At 42.0% G+C, this 17,037-nt stretch overlaps 1 protein-coding gene across 2 annotated transcripts in view; it reads right to left on the bottom strand.

Moving 5' to 3' along the window:
• Window positions 1-362: 362 nt before the first annotated feature.
• The window catches only part of cltca (clathrin, heavy chain a (Hc)), a 33,378-nt gene continuing 16,703 nt past the window's right edge, over window positions 363-17,037 (bottom strand). The window contains exons 7-31 of one of the 2 annotated variants that reach the window (XM_084029053.1): window positions 16,284-16,481; window positions 15,928-16,128; window positions 15,484-15,636; window positions 15,203-15,325; window positions 13,754-13,891; window positions 13,496-13,660; window positions 13,193-13,373; window positions 12,192-12,355; window positions 9,945-10,070; window positions 9,699-9,841; window positions 8,795-9,029; window positions 8,573-8,695; window positions 8,344-8,489; window positions 8,061-8,244; window positions 7,779-7,971; window positions 6,614-6,771; window positions 5,383-5,655; window positions 4,983-5,300; window positions 4,195-4,326; window positions 3,936-4,046; window positions 3,664-3,834; window positions 3,320-3,541; window positions 2,922-2,942; window positions 1,172-1,247; window positions 363-927 (exon numbers count right to left, since the gene is read on the bottom strand). In XM_084029053.1, coding sequence (XP_083885179.1) covers window positions 794-927; window positions 1,172-1,247; window positions 2,922-2,942; window positions 3,320-3,541; window positions 3,664-3,834; window positions 3,936-4,046; window positions 4,195-4,326; window positions 4,983-5,300; window positions 5,383-5,655; window positions 6,614-6,771; window positions 7,779-7,971; window positions 8,061-8,244; window positions 8,344-8,489; window positions 8,573-8,695; window positions 8,795-9,029; window positions 9,699-9,841; window positions 9,945-10,070; window positions 12,192-12,355; window positions 13,193-13,373; window positions 13,496-13,660; window positions 13,754-13,891; window positions 15,203-15,325; window positions 15,484-15,636; window positions 15,928-16,128; window positions 16,284-16,481 — 4,089 coding nt within the window. In that variant the 3' untranslated portion in view covers window positions 363-793. The remainder of the gene's footprint in view (window positions 928-1,171; window positions 1,248-2,921; window positions 2,943-3,319; window positions 3,542-3,663; window positions 3,835-3,935; window positions 4,047-4,194; window positions 4,327-4,982; window positions 5,301-5,382; window positions 5,656-6,613; window positions 6,772-7,778; window positions 7,972-8,060; window positions 8,245-8,343; window positions 8,490-8,572; window positions 8,696-8,794; window positions 9,030-9,698; window positions 9,842-9,944; window positions 10,071-12,191; window positions 12,356-13,192; window positions 13,374-13,495; window positions 13,661-13,753; window positions 13,892-15,202; window positions 15,326-15,483; window positions 15,637-15,927; window positions 16,129-16,283; window positions 16,482-17,037) is intronic. The other variant, XM_084029054.1, reaches the window with a different exon arrangement.

Genomic DNA, 17,037 nt, shown 5'->3' with positions numbered 1-17,037 from the left:
CTCCTGAGCTGGAATGGTCCCACATGAGAGCAGTTTTTAAAGCACATGAAAATATCATCCGAATGCAAATTGTTTTTGGAGAGTCCTGCATAGGTTTTGCTGGAAAGAATCTAACTTTCCTGTAAATCTTATGTAAAATACTCTCTTGGGTTTTCTTCAATAAACAGCCCTGAAGTGTGTTGGTGGGTGTGTATGTGTGGGACATGACTGGTACAACGTAGTGTTTCAGGATTGTGGTCATGGAAGCGGCGGTCTCATGTTCAAATATAGAAGAACATAGTAGCGTTTTTTTTTTTGTGTCTGAATATACAATAATTAAATGCATTTTACAATCGGACAGAAGAAGCTGCTCACACACGTCAAAAGGAAGAGGTTCTACATTAATTTCTTTTCACTACAGAGTGCAAATCAGATGCTTCACAACAGACCATTTTTTCTTAAACTGAGAAGAGGACTAGCTCTTCTCACAAGCCCCCCATTGTACATAAACCATTTCCCATTCAAATAAAATAGACAAAAGAAAAATTAATCTAGTCAATACGGAATGTGAGAAAATTAATCTTTGTGATTCAATCTTTTTCTTTGACAACAGAAATAAAACTCAGTCCTTCATGACAGTTTAAAAAGAGGGAGAAAAAAAAGTAAAAAAAACAAAACAGAAAAAAAGGGTTGTCTGTGTTATCCCCCGCTCCCTGTGGAGGGCAGAGAGAGACTCTAATGGTCTGGTGAAGGACTGTGGGAGATGGATGGATGGTTGCTCCAGCCCGCATGTGCAGAGAAGGGGATGGGGTCTTTACATGCCGTAGCCAAAGCCTGGCTGAGCCGCCGGCTGACTGTATCCTGCAGGCGCCTGGTAGCCGTAGCCGTAGGGTTGCTGAGGGACCACAGGTACGCTGGGGCCCGCTGTCAGCATCAACTGGGGTGTGCCTGCAAGATACACACAAACACGAAGGGGTCAAACATGTAACTGATGCGTTTCATTCTGGTTAATCTTCAACATTAAATACTTTCTAAAACATTTTTTTTTTTTTTTTTTTACCTTTGTTAATGGCCAATTTAATCATGAATATTTAATGTTATAGAGCAGCTATAATTTGAAGAAAAGTTTTCAGGGGCTTTTATAAATTCTCATACAGACATGCAAGGCACTTATGTCATGAGAGGTGGTTACCGTAGACGATGGGTTGCGTCTCTGTTGCCTGCTCCTCCTCTTTCCTTACAGACTCTGAGGTTTCTAGTTTATCTACCTGCAAAGCAAAGACAAAATGGCATTTAGAGCAATGCCTCGACAAGTAAGGAGTAGAAAACACAGTCAACGACTTCTGACGAGGGATGCTCATGTGGCCGCCACGCTAAGCAGATTTCCCACAGTAGCAAGTGTCAGGAACAACAATTTCAATAGATTGAACCAGTGCTATTTGCTTAAGCTTTTCACACTTAATAGAGTTTTACGGTTTGTACTGAACAAAAGTTTGACAACTAGCAGTAGAAGTCTATTTGTAATGTTAATTAAGATGAATAAATTACAAATTAAGAAGTCATTTCTTTCCTCTTCACTGTCCAGTTAGCCTGCCTGACAATGACAACAAAAATGCCAATTCTTTAAATAATTACATGAAAAGAAAAAAGAAAAAGAGCAATACGAAAAAGATCAGTCAGCTAGTCAGATGCAGCAGTAAGCAGGTCCTTGCGTGCGGGAGCAGCAGCACCTGGATGCAGATGTTTGTAGAGTTAAAAGTAAGGGCTTGCTCAGCAGTGCACTCTCGCATCTGGTATTATCATTCCATTTATCATGCTTCTTCAGAAAAACAGCAGCTCTTTTATTCAAGTTCTCTGTAAACAGAAACAGTCTCATGCTGTATGTGTCCCGGTGCTGGCAGTGAGTAAGAGGCTGCAGCACTAAGATGCAGTTTGGGAGGAGGAGGGAGGAGGGTGAGTCTCCCTACAGCTCAAGGCTTTCTACAGCAAGCCAGGCACAGCCAACAGCCTGCTGTTACGCATCAGCGAGACGTTTCCACGCATGCCGTTATCCTACAACCAGCTCATACATCAAAGCAAAACCTTTAAATAAACAAACCATATCGCTTCATATTGTGCAGTGGCAATAACTGTGAGGAAATGCACTTAATATGATAATAGAAATAAACAATGTTTTCTTGAATTCAGAAGGCAGAACAGATATTTAAGCCATTTTTTTAAACTTCTGGTTTAATACCTGTTGCAGTCTGCTGCCGTTTATAGCTCTTTAAACAGAGGCAACTGTGGTTCATCGAAGGAGGTGTGTAAAATTTAGAGAATCTATTGGAAATGATATAATAATTATTATGTTTTATTTAGTGTATAAGTACTAAAAAAAAATTTGCACCAAATTCCAAACACTGCACCTTTAACAACAGCATGTCTCACTCAGAGAATGCAGCATGTGTTTTTCTGTTGTAGCATTTATGTCCTTTTATAAAATCACACATTATCCCCAACTTGTTTCTCATCCAAAACAAATTCATTCCTGTCCCTCCCTGAAGCCAATTTGATTTGCATGCGTTGCCGACTAGATTAACATGTTGAGGTTTACTCTTTTTCCTTACAGAGGTGCTGTAGTTTAATCATTTCTATGATATAAAATCACACCAGATTGTTTCTGTAACCTGATTGAGCATGCAGGTAAATGCCAGATGTCAAGATGTGTCGTATGTTAATAGGAAATAGGAAATCTCCAAACTTGTACTGTTGCAGCAGACGGCTACAGTTTGAATGTTTTATTAGACTACATATCTAGAAAGTTCCACAACAACTACCATTTCATCTTGAAAGATGTCTCTGTGATTGTGTCAAAGTGAGAGTGTAGCTAAAACCATGCACACTCAAGGCAGCAGTCTCCTGATCTACACTTTGAGTTCAAAAACAGAGCATTTAGCTTTCACCTGTTCCTTAACTGCATCAACCTGGAAGAGAAGAGTTGCAGCATAGAAGAACAACATTAAAATGATTTCCCTGTCAAATAATTTTGGTAAATAGAGAACAATCAGAAAGAATTCTGAGTATGTCTTTCATCTGATACTTCCCACTGTCAAAGGAAAACAATGGTATCTGGTTTATGGATCAGACTTAACACAAAGGACTAACAAATGGAGAGGCTGACAATTCATTCATGTTGTAGTTTGAAGAATTGATGCTCGACACAAACAAAATCATGCCTGATAAAAGATTAAATAAATATCCCCCCCGACAGGATGAACAGCTGTAAGGCCTTCATTTATAACGAAACCTTTTTTATTCTTCAGTTCACTTAAGTCCAGCCTGAAAGAAAGAGCCGACCCACCTTGCTGAGGTACTCCCTCATGACCTGAATGAAGTATGGCATAGAAAAGTCCATGATGTTGTGCCTCCAGGCAGTCTCCAGCACCACGTCGGGCCGCAGCAGGTCATAGCAGGTGAACAGGCAGGCGGCGAAACACTCCTTCTTGTCCTCCTGTAGGAACCAGGAGAGCAGCTCCTCTGCCAGCTCTGTGTCCTTGGACTCCGATGCATACTGCATGGCATCCTGTAGGGGAGACACAGCACAGCCGGGTTTAGAAATGGTCCAAGTCAATCTAAGCAGTGATTCAGAAACATTCGCAAAGCAAGTAAAGGTGAATATTCAGAGGGGGGTGAAAAAAAACCCACCTTATAGAGCTTGTCCTTCTTGCAGAGCTCCACACTCTGTTTCCAGCGGTTGTTGCCCTTGAAGAGGTAAGCAGCGATTCTCCTGAACTCAATCAGCTCGTGCTTCTCCAAGCGCTGGGCCAGTGAGATGTTGTCAAAGTTGTCATAGGCATCTATTGATGTCCTCAGTGCCTAAGATGAATGTGACGGGAAAAGGGGAGAATGTCAAATCAAAGAAAAATTATATTAATGACAAAACAATTTAACAAGAACACCGCCAAAGGCTCTCTCACCTGATAGTCCTCCTCTGTGATGAAGAGGTTGTTAAGTGCTTCATTAACAGATTTGTTGTTGTGGTTCTGTACTGACCGCAGGTAGGGTTTAACCAGAGGAAGCTGTTTCACCTGTAGACACATGTCGACATTCATCAGCTCACTAGTTTCCATCCTAATTTAGCACCCTGTCAGGTGTTATTATACCATTGCAGAAGAAGAAGAAGAAGAAAACACCGTTTCTTGTATTCATTTGAAGAATGTTAGAGTATAAGTGTACCTTGCTGAAGTAGTTGACAGCACGGGAGTGGTCCAGTCTGGGGGAAAGCACTATGAGCAAGTCATTCAGTAACAAGGGTTTGAACTCCAGATAGAACTGGGTGGCTTTGTAGTACAGCTCCACGTTGGCCACCTATAGAGGGAGGGTGAAGAGGGAAACAATTAGAAACAATCATGGCATAAAAATAAAGTATTTCTTATTTGGGATTCACAAAATTACAACTTTAGCCCTTTTAGGTGATAACCATAAGAGATTGCAGTGGGATAAAAGCCCATTCATAGGTCTGTGTTGGCAGGATCTCCATGCTGCAGCATACAGAGCTTTATTCCCTCACCCGCTCAGAACACAAAGTCACATGACATTTACAGGGTGACTGCCTGCTAAAGGTTATTCTTTTTTATGCAGCCTTATTGAAAAATGCTAGATAGTCTGTCGATTTGGATTTTAGTCAGGATAAAGCTTAGTTTAAGAATATGGGGAGAAGATTCCAGGGGGGAGCGTATTTCCTTTTGTTTTGAGCTGCATTATAATGAAAGCCTACAGTTTGTCAACATGACAATGAATGTCAATAAAATGTTCAATATGATTTTTTGGAGGAAATTAATCATTTAAATGGATTGACAAATAAGTAAAATAATCATAGAAAATTAGCTGCAAGTGTAATTTCAGGTGAAAAAGCTGAATACAGACACTGTATGCTACATCATAAAATACAAAAATATAATCCATAAAAACCATCAACACAATCTTTATTTGACAGCTTGACAACAAATTATATAAATCGTTACCTTTGTGATTATGTCTTTGAACTGTCCCTCCTTCCAGGCATCTGTCGGGTGGTTCATCATGGTGATGATGGCGTTGTCGAACTCCTCATACTTGTCGTACAGGAAGACCAGCTCGGCCCACAGATGCGCCTGCTCTGCTGCTCTCAGGACCTTCGGGATGTTAACTCTGGACCAGAAGAGCTCCAGATGCTCCCTCATCTTCTGGGGCTTGAACTTGGAGTAAAGGATGGCCAGCTCTGTGAACATCCCCATGTGAGCGCGCTCCAGGCCAAGGGCGGCCTCCAGCATGGTGATCAGCTCCTCAAAGTAACCGCGGTCCTGAGAGAGAAGAGGGAGGTATCTGGTAAATGTGTGTGAAACACAAAGATAAACACGAAAAATTATTCAATTTCCATCTTACTTGGTAGTAGTTGATCAGCTCCTCCAGCTCGTCAGCGTGCACTACGATGTGGAGACCGCACATCTGGGCAAGTCTGAACTCCTTTCCATCCACGCAGGCGAAGCACACCTCCTTCCATGTACGGGTGCTGTTGGCCTTACGGGCGCCGTCCACGGCAGCCTGGTACTCCCCGAGGTGCACAAGAGTTGAAGCCAGGCGACCAAAGTTGGAGACGTTGTTGTATAGCAGCTTAGCGGCATCGTACATTTTCTCATCGTAGCAGCGGTCACCGACCTACATCAAGAAAGATACATATATAAAGACACAGCAGGCTTCGGCCGGTTTAAACATGTTCAAACCGGTCTGATACCAAGCCAAAGACCGGACCGAACCGGTAATATCGACCTTTCCCACTAGGTGTCACACTTGCCATAGCAGACCCTCCCGAGTGATACATTAGTTTTTGTTTTTGTTGTTTTTTGTTTTTTTTACACAGAGTGCTGCGTAATCACAGAAAGGAGAGTCAAAAATATGCCGGGAATGTACCATTTATAAATAACTTTGCTTTGCGTTGTAACGCCGCAACTGTGTCTCTCTTTACAAAACATTACGGCTTCTTGGAACCAGAGAGGTGGATATGGTGCCGCAGGCTGCGTGACGTACTCAATGAGCGTCCGAATTACGATTAGCTTGTGGTTTCACAACAACGGAGAAAGGTGAACTTTTGCTCGTCTTGCATATACATGCATCATATACGTGTTACTGCGTACATCGGCGGCCTTGTTTGAGCAACTAGCAGCTTTTTATCTTCTTCGGATCGACGTTCTCATTTCGTTAAATGCTCCGGTGAATCGATGACGTAAACAAACACAAGGTATGCCGCGCGCATCTCCCCTCCTCCCACCTAGACTGAAACGTGATCTCCATCATGCTGGCCTCGGCCCGCTCGGCAGCAGCATTTTGCGCACCAGCCGACTCGGACACTCACCGATCCATTTATAAATAAACAATATTATTTTAATCACTTGACATGCTTATCAATTAATGAGAAACACGATGGATTAAGTACTGTGACGCAGTCGACACAGGTCGCTGATGTTTTTCATTTTCCAGAACGTGTTAAAAAGACAAATCCGGTTCAACTGGTTTGCATAAATTAAACTGGTTTAGCCACGTAAAGCCAGATGAAGACACTATTACATTTTAGACCTTACAGCTTCTCTACAGAGCGTTGTATGAAAGCAAGGCCAACCTGTTGGATGTGAGCATTGTTGGGTCCGTTGATGAACTCTTCCAATTCAGCCAGGCGATTGGTTTTGGCCAAAGCAAAGATGAGCTCCGTTTCCACGTAGGATTCACGAGCCTTCTTACGGGCCATCTGAAGGAATTTGACCAAGTCCTCCCAGTTACCTGAAACACATGGACAGGAATATCCAGCTGTTGGTGCATTTCTAAATCAATCCTGTTAAACCAGGGGGGTGGTGGGTGTAGGAGAATGCTTGTTTTATTGAAGAACAGCTGCTAATAAAGCTCCATTAATATGGTGATAAACTCATTTAATTTCCTGTAAATTCTTCACGATTACAGTTAAATGTTATTACTTAAAGCTTTTTTAATAAAGCAGCAATCAGGAAATGTTGGGTTTCACCAGCAGTTATTTAACACAACTCCTATAGAGCTAGAAGTGAAACAGTAAAATAAAGCAGTTGTAAAAAAATAATAAAAAAATAATAAAAAAAAGTAGACAATGAAACTAAACTTAAAACCACAGAGATTCAGTTGAAGCTACACATGTACTGACAGCTGGACACACACACTTCTCTTTTTCTGGTCTAATGCATTGACACCGAGTCTCACTCGCAACACATGGTTAAGAGAAGTGGGGTTGTTGTGGGCTGGCCGAGGCCTGCAAGATGTTTAGTCCTCTCGCTAACAAGTAAAAAGAATTGCAAGCATGGTTTAACTTAGGGTGGCCAAAATTCCCAATGGAAGTCTGTGCGCCTTTCTCTGTGAAACAGAGATCACAAGGAGAGGAGTGTAACTCGGGCGACAGTTAATGACAACAGTAAACGCAGTAAAGACTCTCATCCTGAGCTTAATTGAAACAATGCAACTATCAGCAAATAACCCTGGGGGACAAAACTCTAGCAACAAACTCCAAACCACAGCTGATGCATATTGATTGCACTCAATCGAAGGTGCACGTCCAAACACCAAACAGCTTTCTCTGAAATCCTGCCTTCTGTTCATAGTGACGGACTCAGTAAGTCAAGTTTCTTTCCCTCTACACTTTGAACACATTTTGAAAGCTTTCTGCTGTACCTGAAACAGAACAGTATAGCCTTAGCCACACTGAAAACTATGAAATAAAATCTCTCTGCCGTGTATTCTTACTTGAGCTCAACAAGTCTCCTTACCGCTCTTATCAGCAGCCTGTACCACCTCCATGTACGCAGAGGGATCGTCTGCTTTGATGTAGGAGTCGATGGCTTCTTTAACCAAGTCCTTCTGTAGCTGAGCTTTAGCCAGCTGGCTCCACACGGCCGGCTCGTTGCATCGTTCTGCAAACTCATAGGCACGGTCCAGGTTGCCAATATGCTCGATCAGCACCTAGGTAACAAAACACAAAAAACATGGACGTTCAACACTTCTTCAATCAATAAGGCATCACTCTAGCTGTTTAAGAGCTAATGACTTACCTGCACAGCAGAGGTGTTGACGTCAAACTTCTTGAAGATGGCAAAGGCCTCTTCGAAGAGCTCATTGCTGATGGCTATGTTTGCGATATCGGGAGCGTCATAGTTGTCTAGCCTGCTGATGTACTCCATCACACGAGTACGGTCAGCTTTGATAGCGGTGAGGATCAGCAGGTTCTGCAGATTTCTGTTGGAAAAAGGAAACGCATGGAAACCCTTAGCACACTTTAGTTTTGCCATTTGATTTTGAACACAGTTAGTAATCCAAAATGTTACAACTAAGCACCTGTGTTCACTGAAGACAGAGTTATCCAATACAATCTTCTCCAGCAGCTCAATGAGCTCGTTGGGCAAGTCTGCGGTCATGAAGGCCTTGACTGTGACGGATACCTCTTCTGGGTCCTGGGTTTCTGAAAGTGCTGTCTGCACCACCTGAGGACAAACATGTTGAGGCTTAGAGAAGCACCAGGCAGTTGTATCCAATAGCATAAGACTCATTTTTGTGTATACTTTACCTGGTCAATGAGTGGTCGTCTGAAGGGGTTGCTTTCCAGCAGCACGCTGGCCCACAGGTCAGGGTCTTTGCGGCGCACCAGGTAGCGAGACAAGCTCTTGAACAGGGAGTTCTCATTGCAGACCTGATATAAAAATTACAATTACAGGGGGGAATTACAATTCAAGTAAGTCAACAGAAACATTTGGCTACACAGGTGAGAAGCAAGCAAGTGCGTCCTCACATTGATCAGCTCCTGGTCACACTGTCCTCTCTCGTAGGCCACACAGGCCAGGTGGGGATCTCTTTTCTCGCAGTACTTTCCCACCACGCGGCTGTCATAGAATGGGTTTTCCCTCAGGAAGCGTTCAGGGTTGTTGTTGCTGTCGATGTAGATCTTTGCCAGAGCGTTATGGGTGGCAGGCTCCTCACAGCCTTCGTGGATACGAGACTCCAGCCAGGGCAGCAGCAGCTTCAGTCTGTAAGAGTAGAAGGATATCAGGACTTTTTCTCTCACACAATGTCTCAGACAGGAATGATGCATAATTCAAATCCTATTTAGAGCATTAGATAAACATGGTTCTCCAGGTGGTGATCAGTGTTGAACTGAATACTGCACTTTAATAACTTTATTAATTAAGTTATTTAAGAAACATGTTGTAACTTGTTACTAGTTAAACATGCATAACTAAAATGTTCCTGTAAATGATCAGGAAGGTAGATTTCTAGTAAATGTTCATTTTGATTGATGAAATTTAAAGTTATGGCAGTACTACATGCAAAAAAATCCCTACAGTTTTTAATTTGGGCTACATTAGCAGCCCCATTAAACACATCTGATAATTATGATAACACACAAGTTGTCATAAGAGAAAGCATGCAGCAACACTAATACAATCAAAGCATTAGTAACCTCATATATCAAAGATAATTGTCGGGCATAGAAAAGTCATCCAAATAGAGATAATCTTATCAACCACCTGGCGTTCCAGACAAAGCTGCAACTACTGGCTGGCACAACAGTTTCCCTCCTGATGATTAACTTTCTGAATTCAAGTAAAGAGTGATCGCACTTATCTGGGAAGAAAACGCTGCTTCAACTATTTATATGCAAAGTTTAGAAACATGTCATTAGAATAGTGCAGCACCTGTTCCTCTTTTCCACTTCAGCCACCAGTTCATCAGTCGAGAACTGTCCCCTGACGACCAGGATCAGGCTCTTGATGACATCCTCTGAGCAGTCCACGTCTAAGAGACCACCAACCACAACAGGCAGACGGCTAGGATTCACCTAAGACACAAATTTAACAATTAATAAATTATATTGTTTCTGCAATACAAGGATGTAGTATAATCGTCACAATGCATTTGAATGCTTCCCCATTGAGCCTTACCTTCTGAACATAGATCTCAATGTACTTCTGCAGGTTGTTGCGGTACAGGTAGAGGACCAGGTCGTGGACAAAGTCAAAGCGGTCACAGACGATGATAAGTGGCAGCTGGTCGGTGAGTTTGGCTTCCTGTCCGTCACACACAGTGGAGAGAAAGGGAAAGGTTCAGTGAGACAAAGCAGCTCTGTACATGACACAAAACAGCAACCAACCCTGCAACACTGGTGATCTGTTACCAATGCAATGAGAACAGAATTATATGTATTTTTAATACAAAATAGTCCTAGATGTTACTGCATATAGGACTGGGCTGTTACAACGGTAAGACATTTATCAGTCACTGGAAATTGAATTTAAGATATAATTTTCCAGCGACGTCAACCCTCAAGTAATTAACAATACACATTTAATTGATATTGTATCAATTGGAGGGGGGAAAGAAACGATTTTTCACTACAACATTGTAAAATTAGAGTAGAGTAGAGTCACGGAACAAGAACTGAAAAATATTCTGAAGTAGTTTCCTTACTCGAAATGCACCGATCACATTTCTTTCTTTCTAATTAAGATGTTTTTAGAAGTCTAACCTGCCCATTACAGTTTTCTTTCTTCATAAGCAATATACTTGACAGCATAAAGTTATTTTTTTTTACTTTCCTTTATGGAAAATGAATAGTATTATATTTTATACTCTGTAATTAGGGATTTTTAGAGTCAACTAGCCTATTTATTATCTACATCAAACTATACATTTATTTTAGTGGTAGGAATCATCAGTCACCTGACAATTTGATTGTCAAACGATTTTCGATGCATCTCTATTTTGTATTAAAATATAATGAGAATCTTTCGTTCAAATCTTTCAAACCAATTCCTATTTGTATGACACAGTTGATCTGCTAGATTACCTATATAAAATGTGGAAAGATTGTCCAAAAACAGAGAGAATAAATAAATAAATAAAATAATCGATTATAGACTTAACTGCATCGATGCAGAATAGTTCAACAAAGCATCGTGATGCATCATAGAATTGATTATTTTATTATCTACTTATTTAAGCGAAACTATTTATGAATCAGTATCTATTTACAAGAATCTAAAGGTGCATATATTATAGTATATTAACTCCCACTCCTGTGGCGTCATACTGCCTGTTGCACACTACCGTCTACTACTGTCTGTGCATGGCACAAGATTAGAGACCCTGTGCTGTTAGTAGAGGAGCAGAGGTCTCATTTATAAAACAGAAATAACACGGCATTTACCGAGAGGAAGATTAAGGAAAGGATTTTTTCTGATACAGAATTGAAGGTGCTTGTGGGTGAGGTGCACCACCCTGGATATCATTTGAAAATGGAAGTATAATTGGCGAATTATTTATGTATTTAAGATTTTTTTGTATGGTGAACTTGGTTGACATTAAGAGTTGGACTCATATGGAGGATATAGAGTAGAATGGAGTGGCCCATGTGTGTAAATTTGGACGGGACTGTATCCACTACACCCGAGAACGGCAGATCGATCGGGGCATCTCTATTTCTAACTTATTCACAGACAGACCGCTACCAGTTGACAGGTCATCACCACACAGCACTGACCACTAGTCCTCTGTACCACAATGCTGCCATCCACACTCACACAGGATTAACAAACTGGGATTGTGTACCTTGTTGATGTCATCCAGGAACATAGAGGGCTCCTATCACAGGACTACACACTATACACACCGACACATCCGCTGACTTCAACTATCAGGTGCAGGAACCTAACTTGTTCACCACTAACACACCTGATGAATGACCAACTACACAAAGCTATGTAGGATGTATGGATTTTGGTGTATAACAACATACACATCCATACAAATCCCAGTTTCAATCCTGCACCTAAAGTTGAGGGGAAAGGTTTAATGTGGGGGAGGATAGATTTACCTGAGACATGTCCTGCCATTCCAAAGACAAAAAAGGAAAAGCACAACAGATATTGACTGCTGGGGATCTGCTAGTGACAGTAATACTGTTGTAATGAAGGGGTCAAAATGTTGATCCGTTTTGTGTTGCTTTTCTTGTAATAGCATGCAGCATTCGACAAAAATATGTGATATGAGACTGGAAATGGTCATTCAAAAACATTGCAGCACTAGAAATCTTTTCCAGAGATCCAACTCAAAGAAAGGACCCGCTAAAGGAAGAAAAGAGCTGGAAAATTGAAATGGTTTCATCACTCCAGCTGTCCCTGTGGCTTTACCTTGAGGAAGTTCTTGACGCGCTCAGGGTCGTAGCAGTTGCTCTCTCTACAGATCCTCTCCACCTCTTTGATCTGGCCCGTCTTGCAGGCGGCCTGGATGTATTTGAAGTGAACTTCAGGGTCCTGACTGAAGTTCACGATTGAGCCCAGGAAGTAGAACAGACCTGAGGGACACAGACAGTCACTTATATTAAGCTACAGGCTCCAGCAACTACAGCTTTATCAATCTAATGATGGCATTATGGGTCCAGTAATACATCCTAAAAGATTTAACTGACAAACGAAGCTCCATGACCACCGTATTGCTCTTCCCCAAATAGCTTACTGAACCTTTATGCTTCATTATTCCAGTAACGGTGAACTAAATCAACTTCAGGCCATGCTGCACAATCTATTGATTGTCCTGCCTCTGCTGTGGCCTACTTGTCTAATTGATAGTTCAGGGACATTCTATCCAAGTACATGGGCGAGAGGGAATGGAACAAAATATGCATAAATACAATTGACGGACAAGTCAAAAACCACTCTGATGTGTCACTCTGTCAATTGCCCTATTGTACAAAACATATCACACATCTAATTTGGAAGGGAATATGAAGGAGAATTGCTGAAAAGGCTTGAAAATTGGCGATCTCTAGGCGGCATATTACAGGAAACAATAACAGAACTGTAATAGACAATACAATTTGCGCGTTGTCTATCATTAACTAATTTTAGACATGGTTTAAAAAAAAGAAGCATAGTATAGATAAGTACTTGACAACAATGCATTTCATAAACACCCATCTGTTTGAAAAGTCATAAGACATAGTAACATAACACATGAACATATACACAAACACATTATGAACATATAAATAATGAACTAAGAGCTTACACTCATGTGATATAGCTTAGACTTTTCTTAAGACAAGAAAGAACATTGAGAAAGATGTGCTTCATTAAAAAACTATTAGTATATCAAACGAAGCAGCATGCCAGTGTAAAGTTTTGGATCTCACCTTCAAAACTCTTGAAGGACTCAAAGAGCTCGGTGAGTGACTGTGTGGTGAGCTGCTCATGGTATTTGGAAGCCACCTGCACACAGATCTGCAGGTTCTGGCGGATGTTGGCCGACAGCATGGCCCTGAGGCACTCCAGGGAGTCCTCCACCGACAGAGAGCCAAAGAAGTTCACCAGCCACTGGGGGTGGAGGAGGGAGTATTCGTTTAACTCAAAGGTCATACGATATCTACCATGGACTGAATGAAAGATCCACAATAAGCACTGACAACGGTTTTAATTTAATGTTAAAATAAGCCTACCTCTGGGTTGAGCAGGTGTGTGTGCACAACAGCACGCTTGATGTCATACAGGTCGGTGTAATGCTCCAGTGCCCTTTGCAGGAGTCCAGCCTTCTCACACAGCTGGGCGATGTGGGCACGGTCATAGTTGGTGAACATTTGGTTGCCCAGGATAGCATCAGCAACCTGCACCCATGACATGAAGCAAGAAAGAAGTTAGAAAACAAGGATCCCAGCTCTATTAATTGGATTCCTGGAAGTATGTGTAGATGTGTGTACCTGTGGAGCATGCATGAGGTTCATCTCCAGCAGGCGAGTCTGCAGTGGTCCTTCTGAAGGTCTGTTGTTCTTCAGAGCGTCCAAGAGGAAAGAGGTGCACTGCTGGATCAGGTTGTACTCCATGAATACATCCACGATCTAGATACACATGGAGACACACAGGAGATCACTCAAGAGAGGAAGAGAGACGATGCTCATCTAGCTGCTAAAACCCTCACAAGAATAATAGAATCGTCAGAACCGTTCAACAAAATAATGTACTACTGCCCTCTAGACATTGGTACACACCTCCATCCTACAGAAGCATAACGGTGTGTACCAGAGCATATAGTCAGAGTGGAGCAGTGAGATCAGGGGATTTACCCCCATGACACAGACAATGGTTCATCCATCATGGCTGAAATAACCACTATTGCTGCTTTGTACATGTTGTGGAAGTCCCTGATACACCGGGTAATCAAATGGTGTCCTGTCTCAGTTCATGACCTCACCCAGAGGTGCTTTCCTTGAGCTGTATTCAATGTGAATAGCAAGCCACACTTCGGTTGGTTTACTGCAGCAGTATGAACCCAAAATAAACAGTTTTGTTGTGATTTAATTGCAATAAACAGATAAAAAAGGAAGCTGAAAAAATTACATGACGGCAATTTGTGAAAAGTCTGAAGTCATGGTTTGTTATGTTATGCATACAAGAGAATGACTTGAATTTTGCATGTTCGGGTCTAATCCGCTATGCAAAAAATGTGCTATGCATTTTGGTGTGAACCTCAAGTTCTGCACCACTGATTGGCTCCAACTTGAGAGATACAAGAACATCACAGACTTCTTTAAAGCAGCTTAAAAGCCACTTGCAATGAAAAGAGAAAGATGGCTAAATAAAATACATTCCCTTTTTTAAAAGATTTAAGAAAGTCTGCAATGTGTTTTACTCTCGTTACCTGCCAGTACAGCACTTTTGGCAAGACAGAAAGCTGTGTCAGCAGTTGACATTTGCAGTGCATGTCTGCAGAGGCAGGAAGCAAAGGAAGTGGTGCATTTCCTTTATACTGCAGGATAGCTGAGGTTCACAGATGTTGGCATGTCATGTGAGTCAAATACTGTCCGATTTCAAGGAAAATTGGGATCGACTTGGGATTTCCAAGCTTACAAGTTTTATCTGAATTCACAAAAAACGTTATGGTTCCCGCTAACTTCAAAGACTCTGCAGTACAACACAATCCACCCTGTGCTGCAAGGCAACAGCTGGTTGTTAAACTCATCTTGATCCGTTTCAATAAGAGTAAAGCACACATCTCTTTAAATGCTGTAAGAGAGACCTATTCCACTCTTCAATAACATCATTAAAACAAAAGACATCCAAACCCTTGTTTTATAATTAGAAAGTATTTCATTAGAAAATTCCAAGTTTTCCTGATGGATCACTGGAGATCTCTTATCCCTTCCTCTGACCTGTGTGATGTCAGCCAGAGGCTCTTCATCCTGGACCAGCATCTGGGCAAACTGCAGGCCTTGTTCTGGGTTGATCCGCATCACATTCCTGAGCAGAAAGATCCAGTCTGGAGTGTAGCCCACCTGGAACAAAAACGTGGATACGTTACAATGAGGTCTTAGGGCCATTGTTTCAATCCATTAATTTTTAAGGGACAAAGTCCACCAACAAGTGCTCTTATGTTCAAAACATTTCACGGAGACATACAAGCAAAAACATAACCTAAGTCCGACATACATACCTTCTTGGCATACAGGACGATCTTGGGGAACTGACCAGTCTCTGCAAAGCACTGGATGACTTTGTTGGGGACGTTGGCCCTCAGGTAGACGCTGAGTGCCAAGGTGGGATCTACTGCTTTAACCAGGTCACCCAGTTCTTCTGAACACTCCAACTGAAACGCAGGACAACCAACATCAGCACTGGAAGCAAAACATGTATGTCTGTATGCTGAATACAAAACTCAAATACAAATGAATTTATATCCTCCATCTCAGATTCTCTTCTTTACCATTGAGGCAGCTGAGAAACACCCAAAACTATAGTTTCTAATGGCTTCACAAATTTATCACACAACGGATGTTCTCACACAAACCAATGTAATAGGCAGGGTATGTAAACAAACAGCCAGTGACAGGAAGAGCCTCTTCCTGTAACTGGAGACCGAGATGGAGATCTGCAATACCTTGTCTTCCTTCAGCCACTTCTCCAGGAGCTGCTTTCGTCCCTGCTGGAGGACAGGCCTGCAAAGCTCAAGGGACTCAAACTTGTTGAGCTGGCCCTGGTCCAACAGGATACCAAAGTACTGGAGCAAGGGGGAGGTCTGGCCAGGCTGAGTGGGAACGCTCTGGAAGCGACGGATGGTGTCTGGAGTTCGCAGGATACCCTGAGAGGCAAAAGGTCAACTGAAGGTGAGAGGAGATATACACAACTGATAAAAGGGAAAACTAGTGAGTATAATATAATGCAACAAACACAACACATTTTGTTCAGTCTATGTCACAGAGCTGTTGTTTGGCCACATGGTGACAGAATGAGTACCTTCGGTGCATTGGCTGCAACCTTTGCAGCTTCGGAGTAGTTTCCAGCAGCAAACAGGTTGTTGAACTTGCGTGCAAAGAGCTCTTCACCACCGGCGAGGTTGTTACGGACAGCTAAGCGGAGAGCCAGATCCGGGTTCTGGAGCACGTTAGTGATGTAGGGGATGATGTTTTCCTCTTCCACACAGACTGACAGGACCTGTATTACAGGGAAATAGAGAATGTGTCAGTAGAGTACACTAGAGACCAGGCAACACTACTCATGCTGCCAGATTTGATCCTCTTTCAAGCCATTTGTTTCATGGAAAACACCTTATTTGCTTAGAGCACAGCCTTTGACTGTAGTCAGTTCAGTATCATCGACTATTGACTTTTTCCTGTCTGTCTCAACTAAGCTAATCTGCAGCAAGTCAAGGCATATATATATCATATATGATGGATCATATCAAAGTCTATGTAAAAGGCACTGCTTCCTAACCACCTCCCCCACAATGTTATTAAGGCTCTGAATTCAAGATAAGCCATCAGAGTTTTTTCTTTTAACTCATCTAAACGATGCTGGCATAAATCAACAAATAACTTATTCACATCACGTGCCAGAAATTAGCAGCGTGGGCAAGCTTAGCTGAATATAACTGTGGGCAACACTACTAAACTCCATTAAACGCCGTCTGGCCTTGGGTTGTGGATGCTGAATGCAATTGTATTATTAGTGGGTCAGTGTAACGCATGGCTTTTGTGAGCAGGCTGGCAAC

Source organism: Eutrigla gurnardus (assembly GCF_963514095.1).
Source record: "Eutrigla gurnardus genome assembly, chromosome: 15".
In the NCBI taxonomy this organism is placed as follows: Eukaryota; Metazoa; Chordata; class Actinopteri; order Perciformes; family Triglidae; genus Eutrigla; species Eutrigla gurnardus.
The sequence above is the reverse complement of the archived record's forward strand: the minus strand, read 5'-3'. Positions and strand labels throughout refer to the sequence as shown.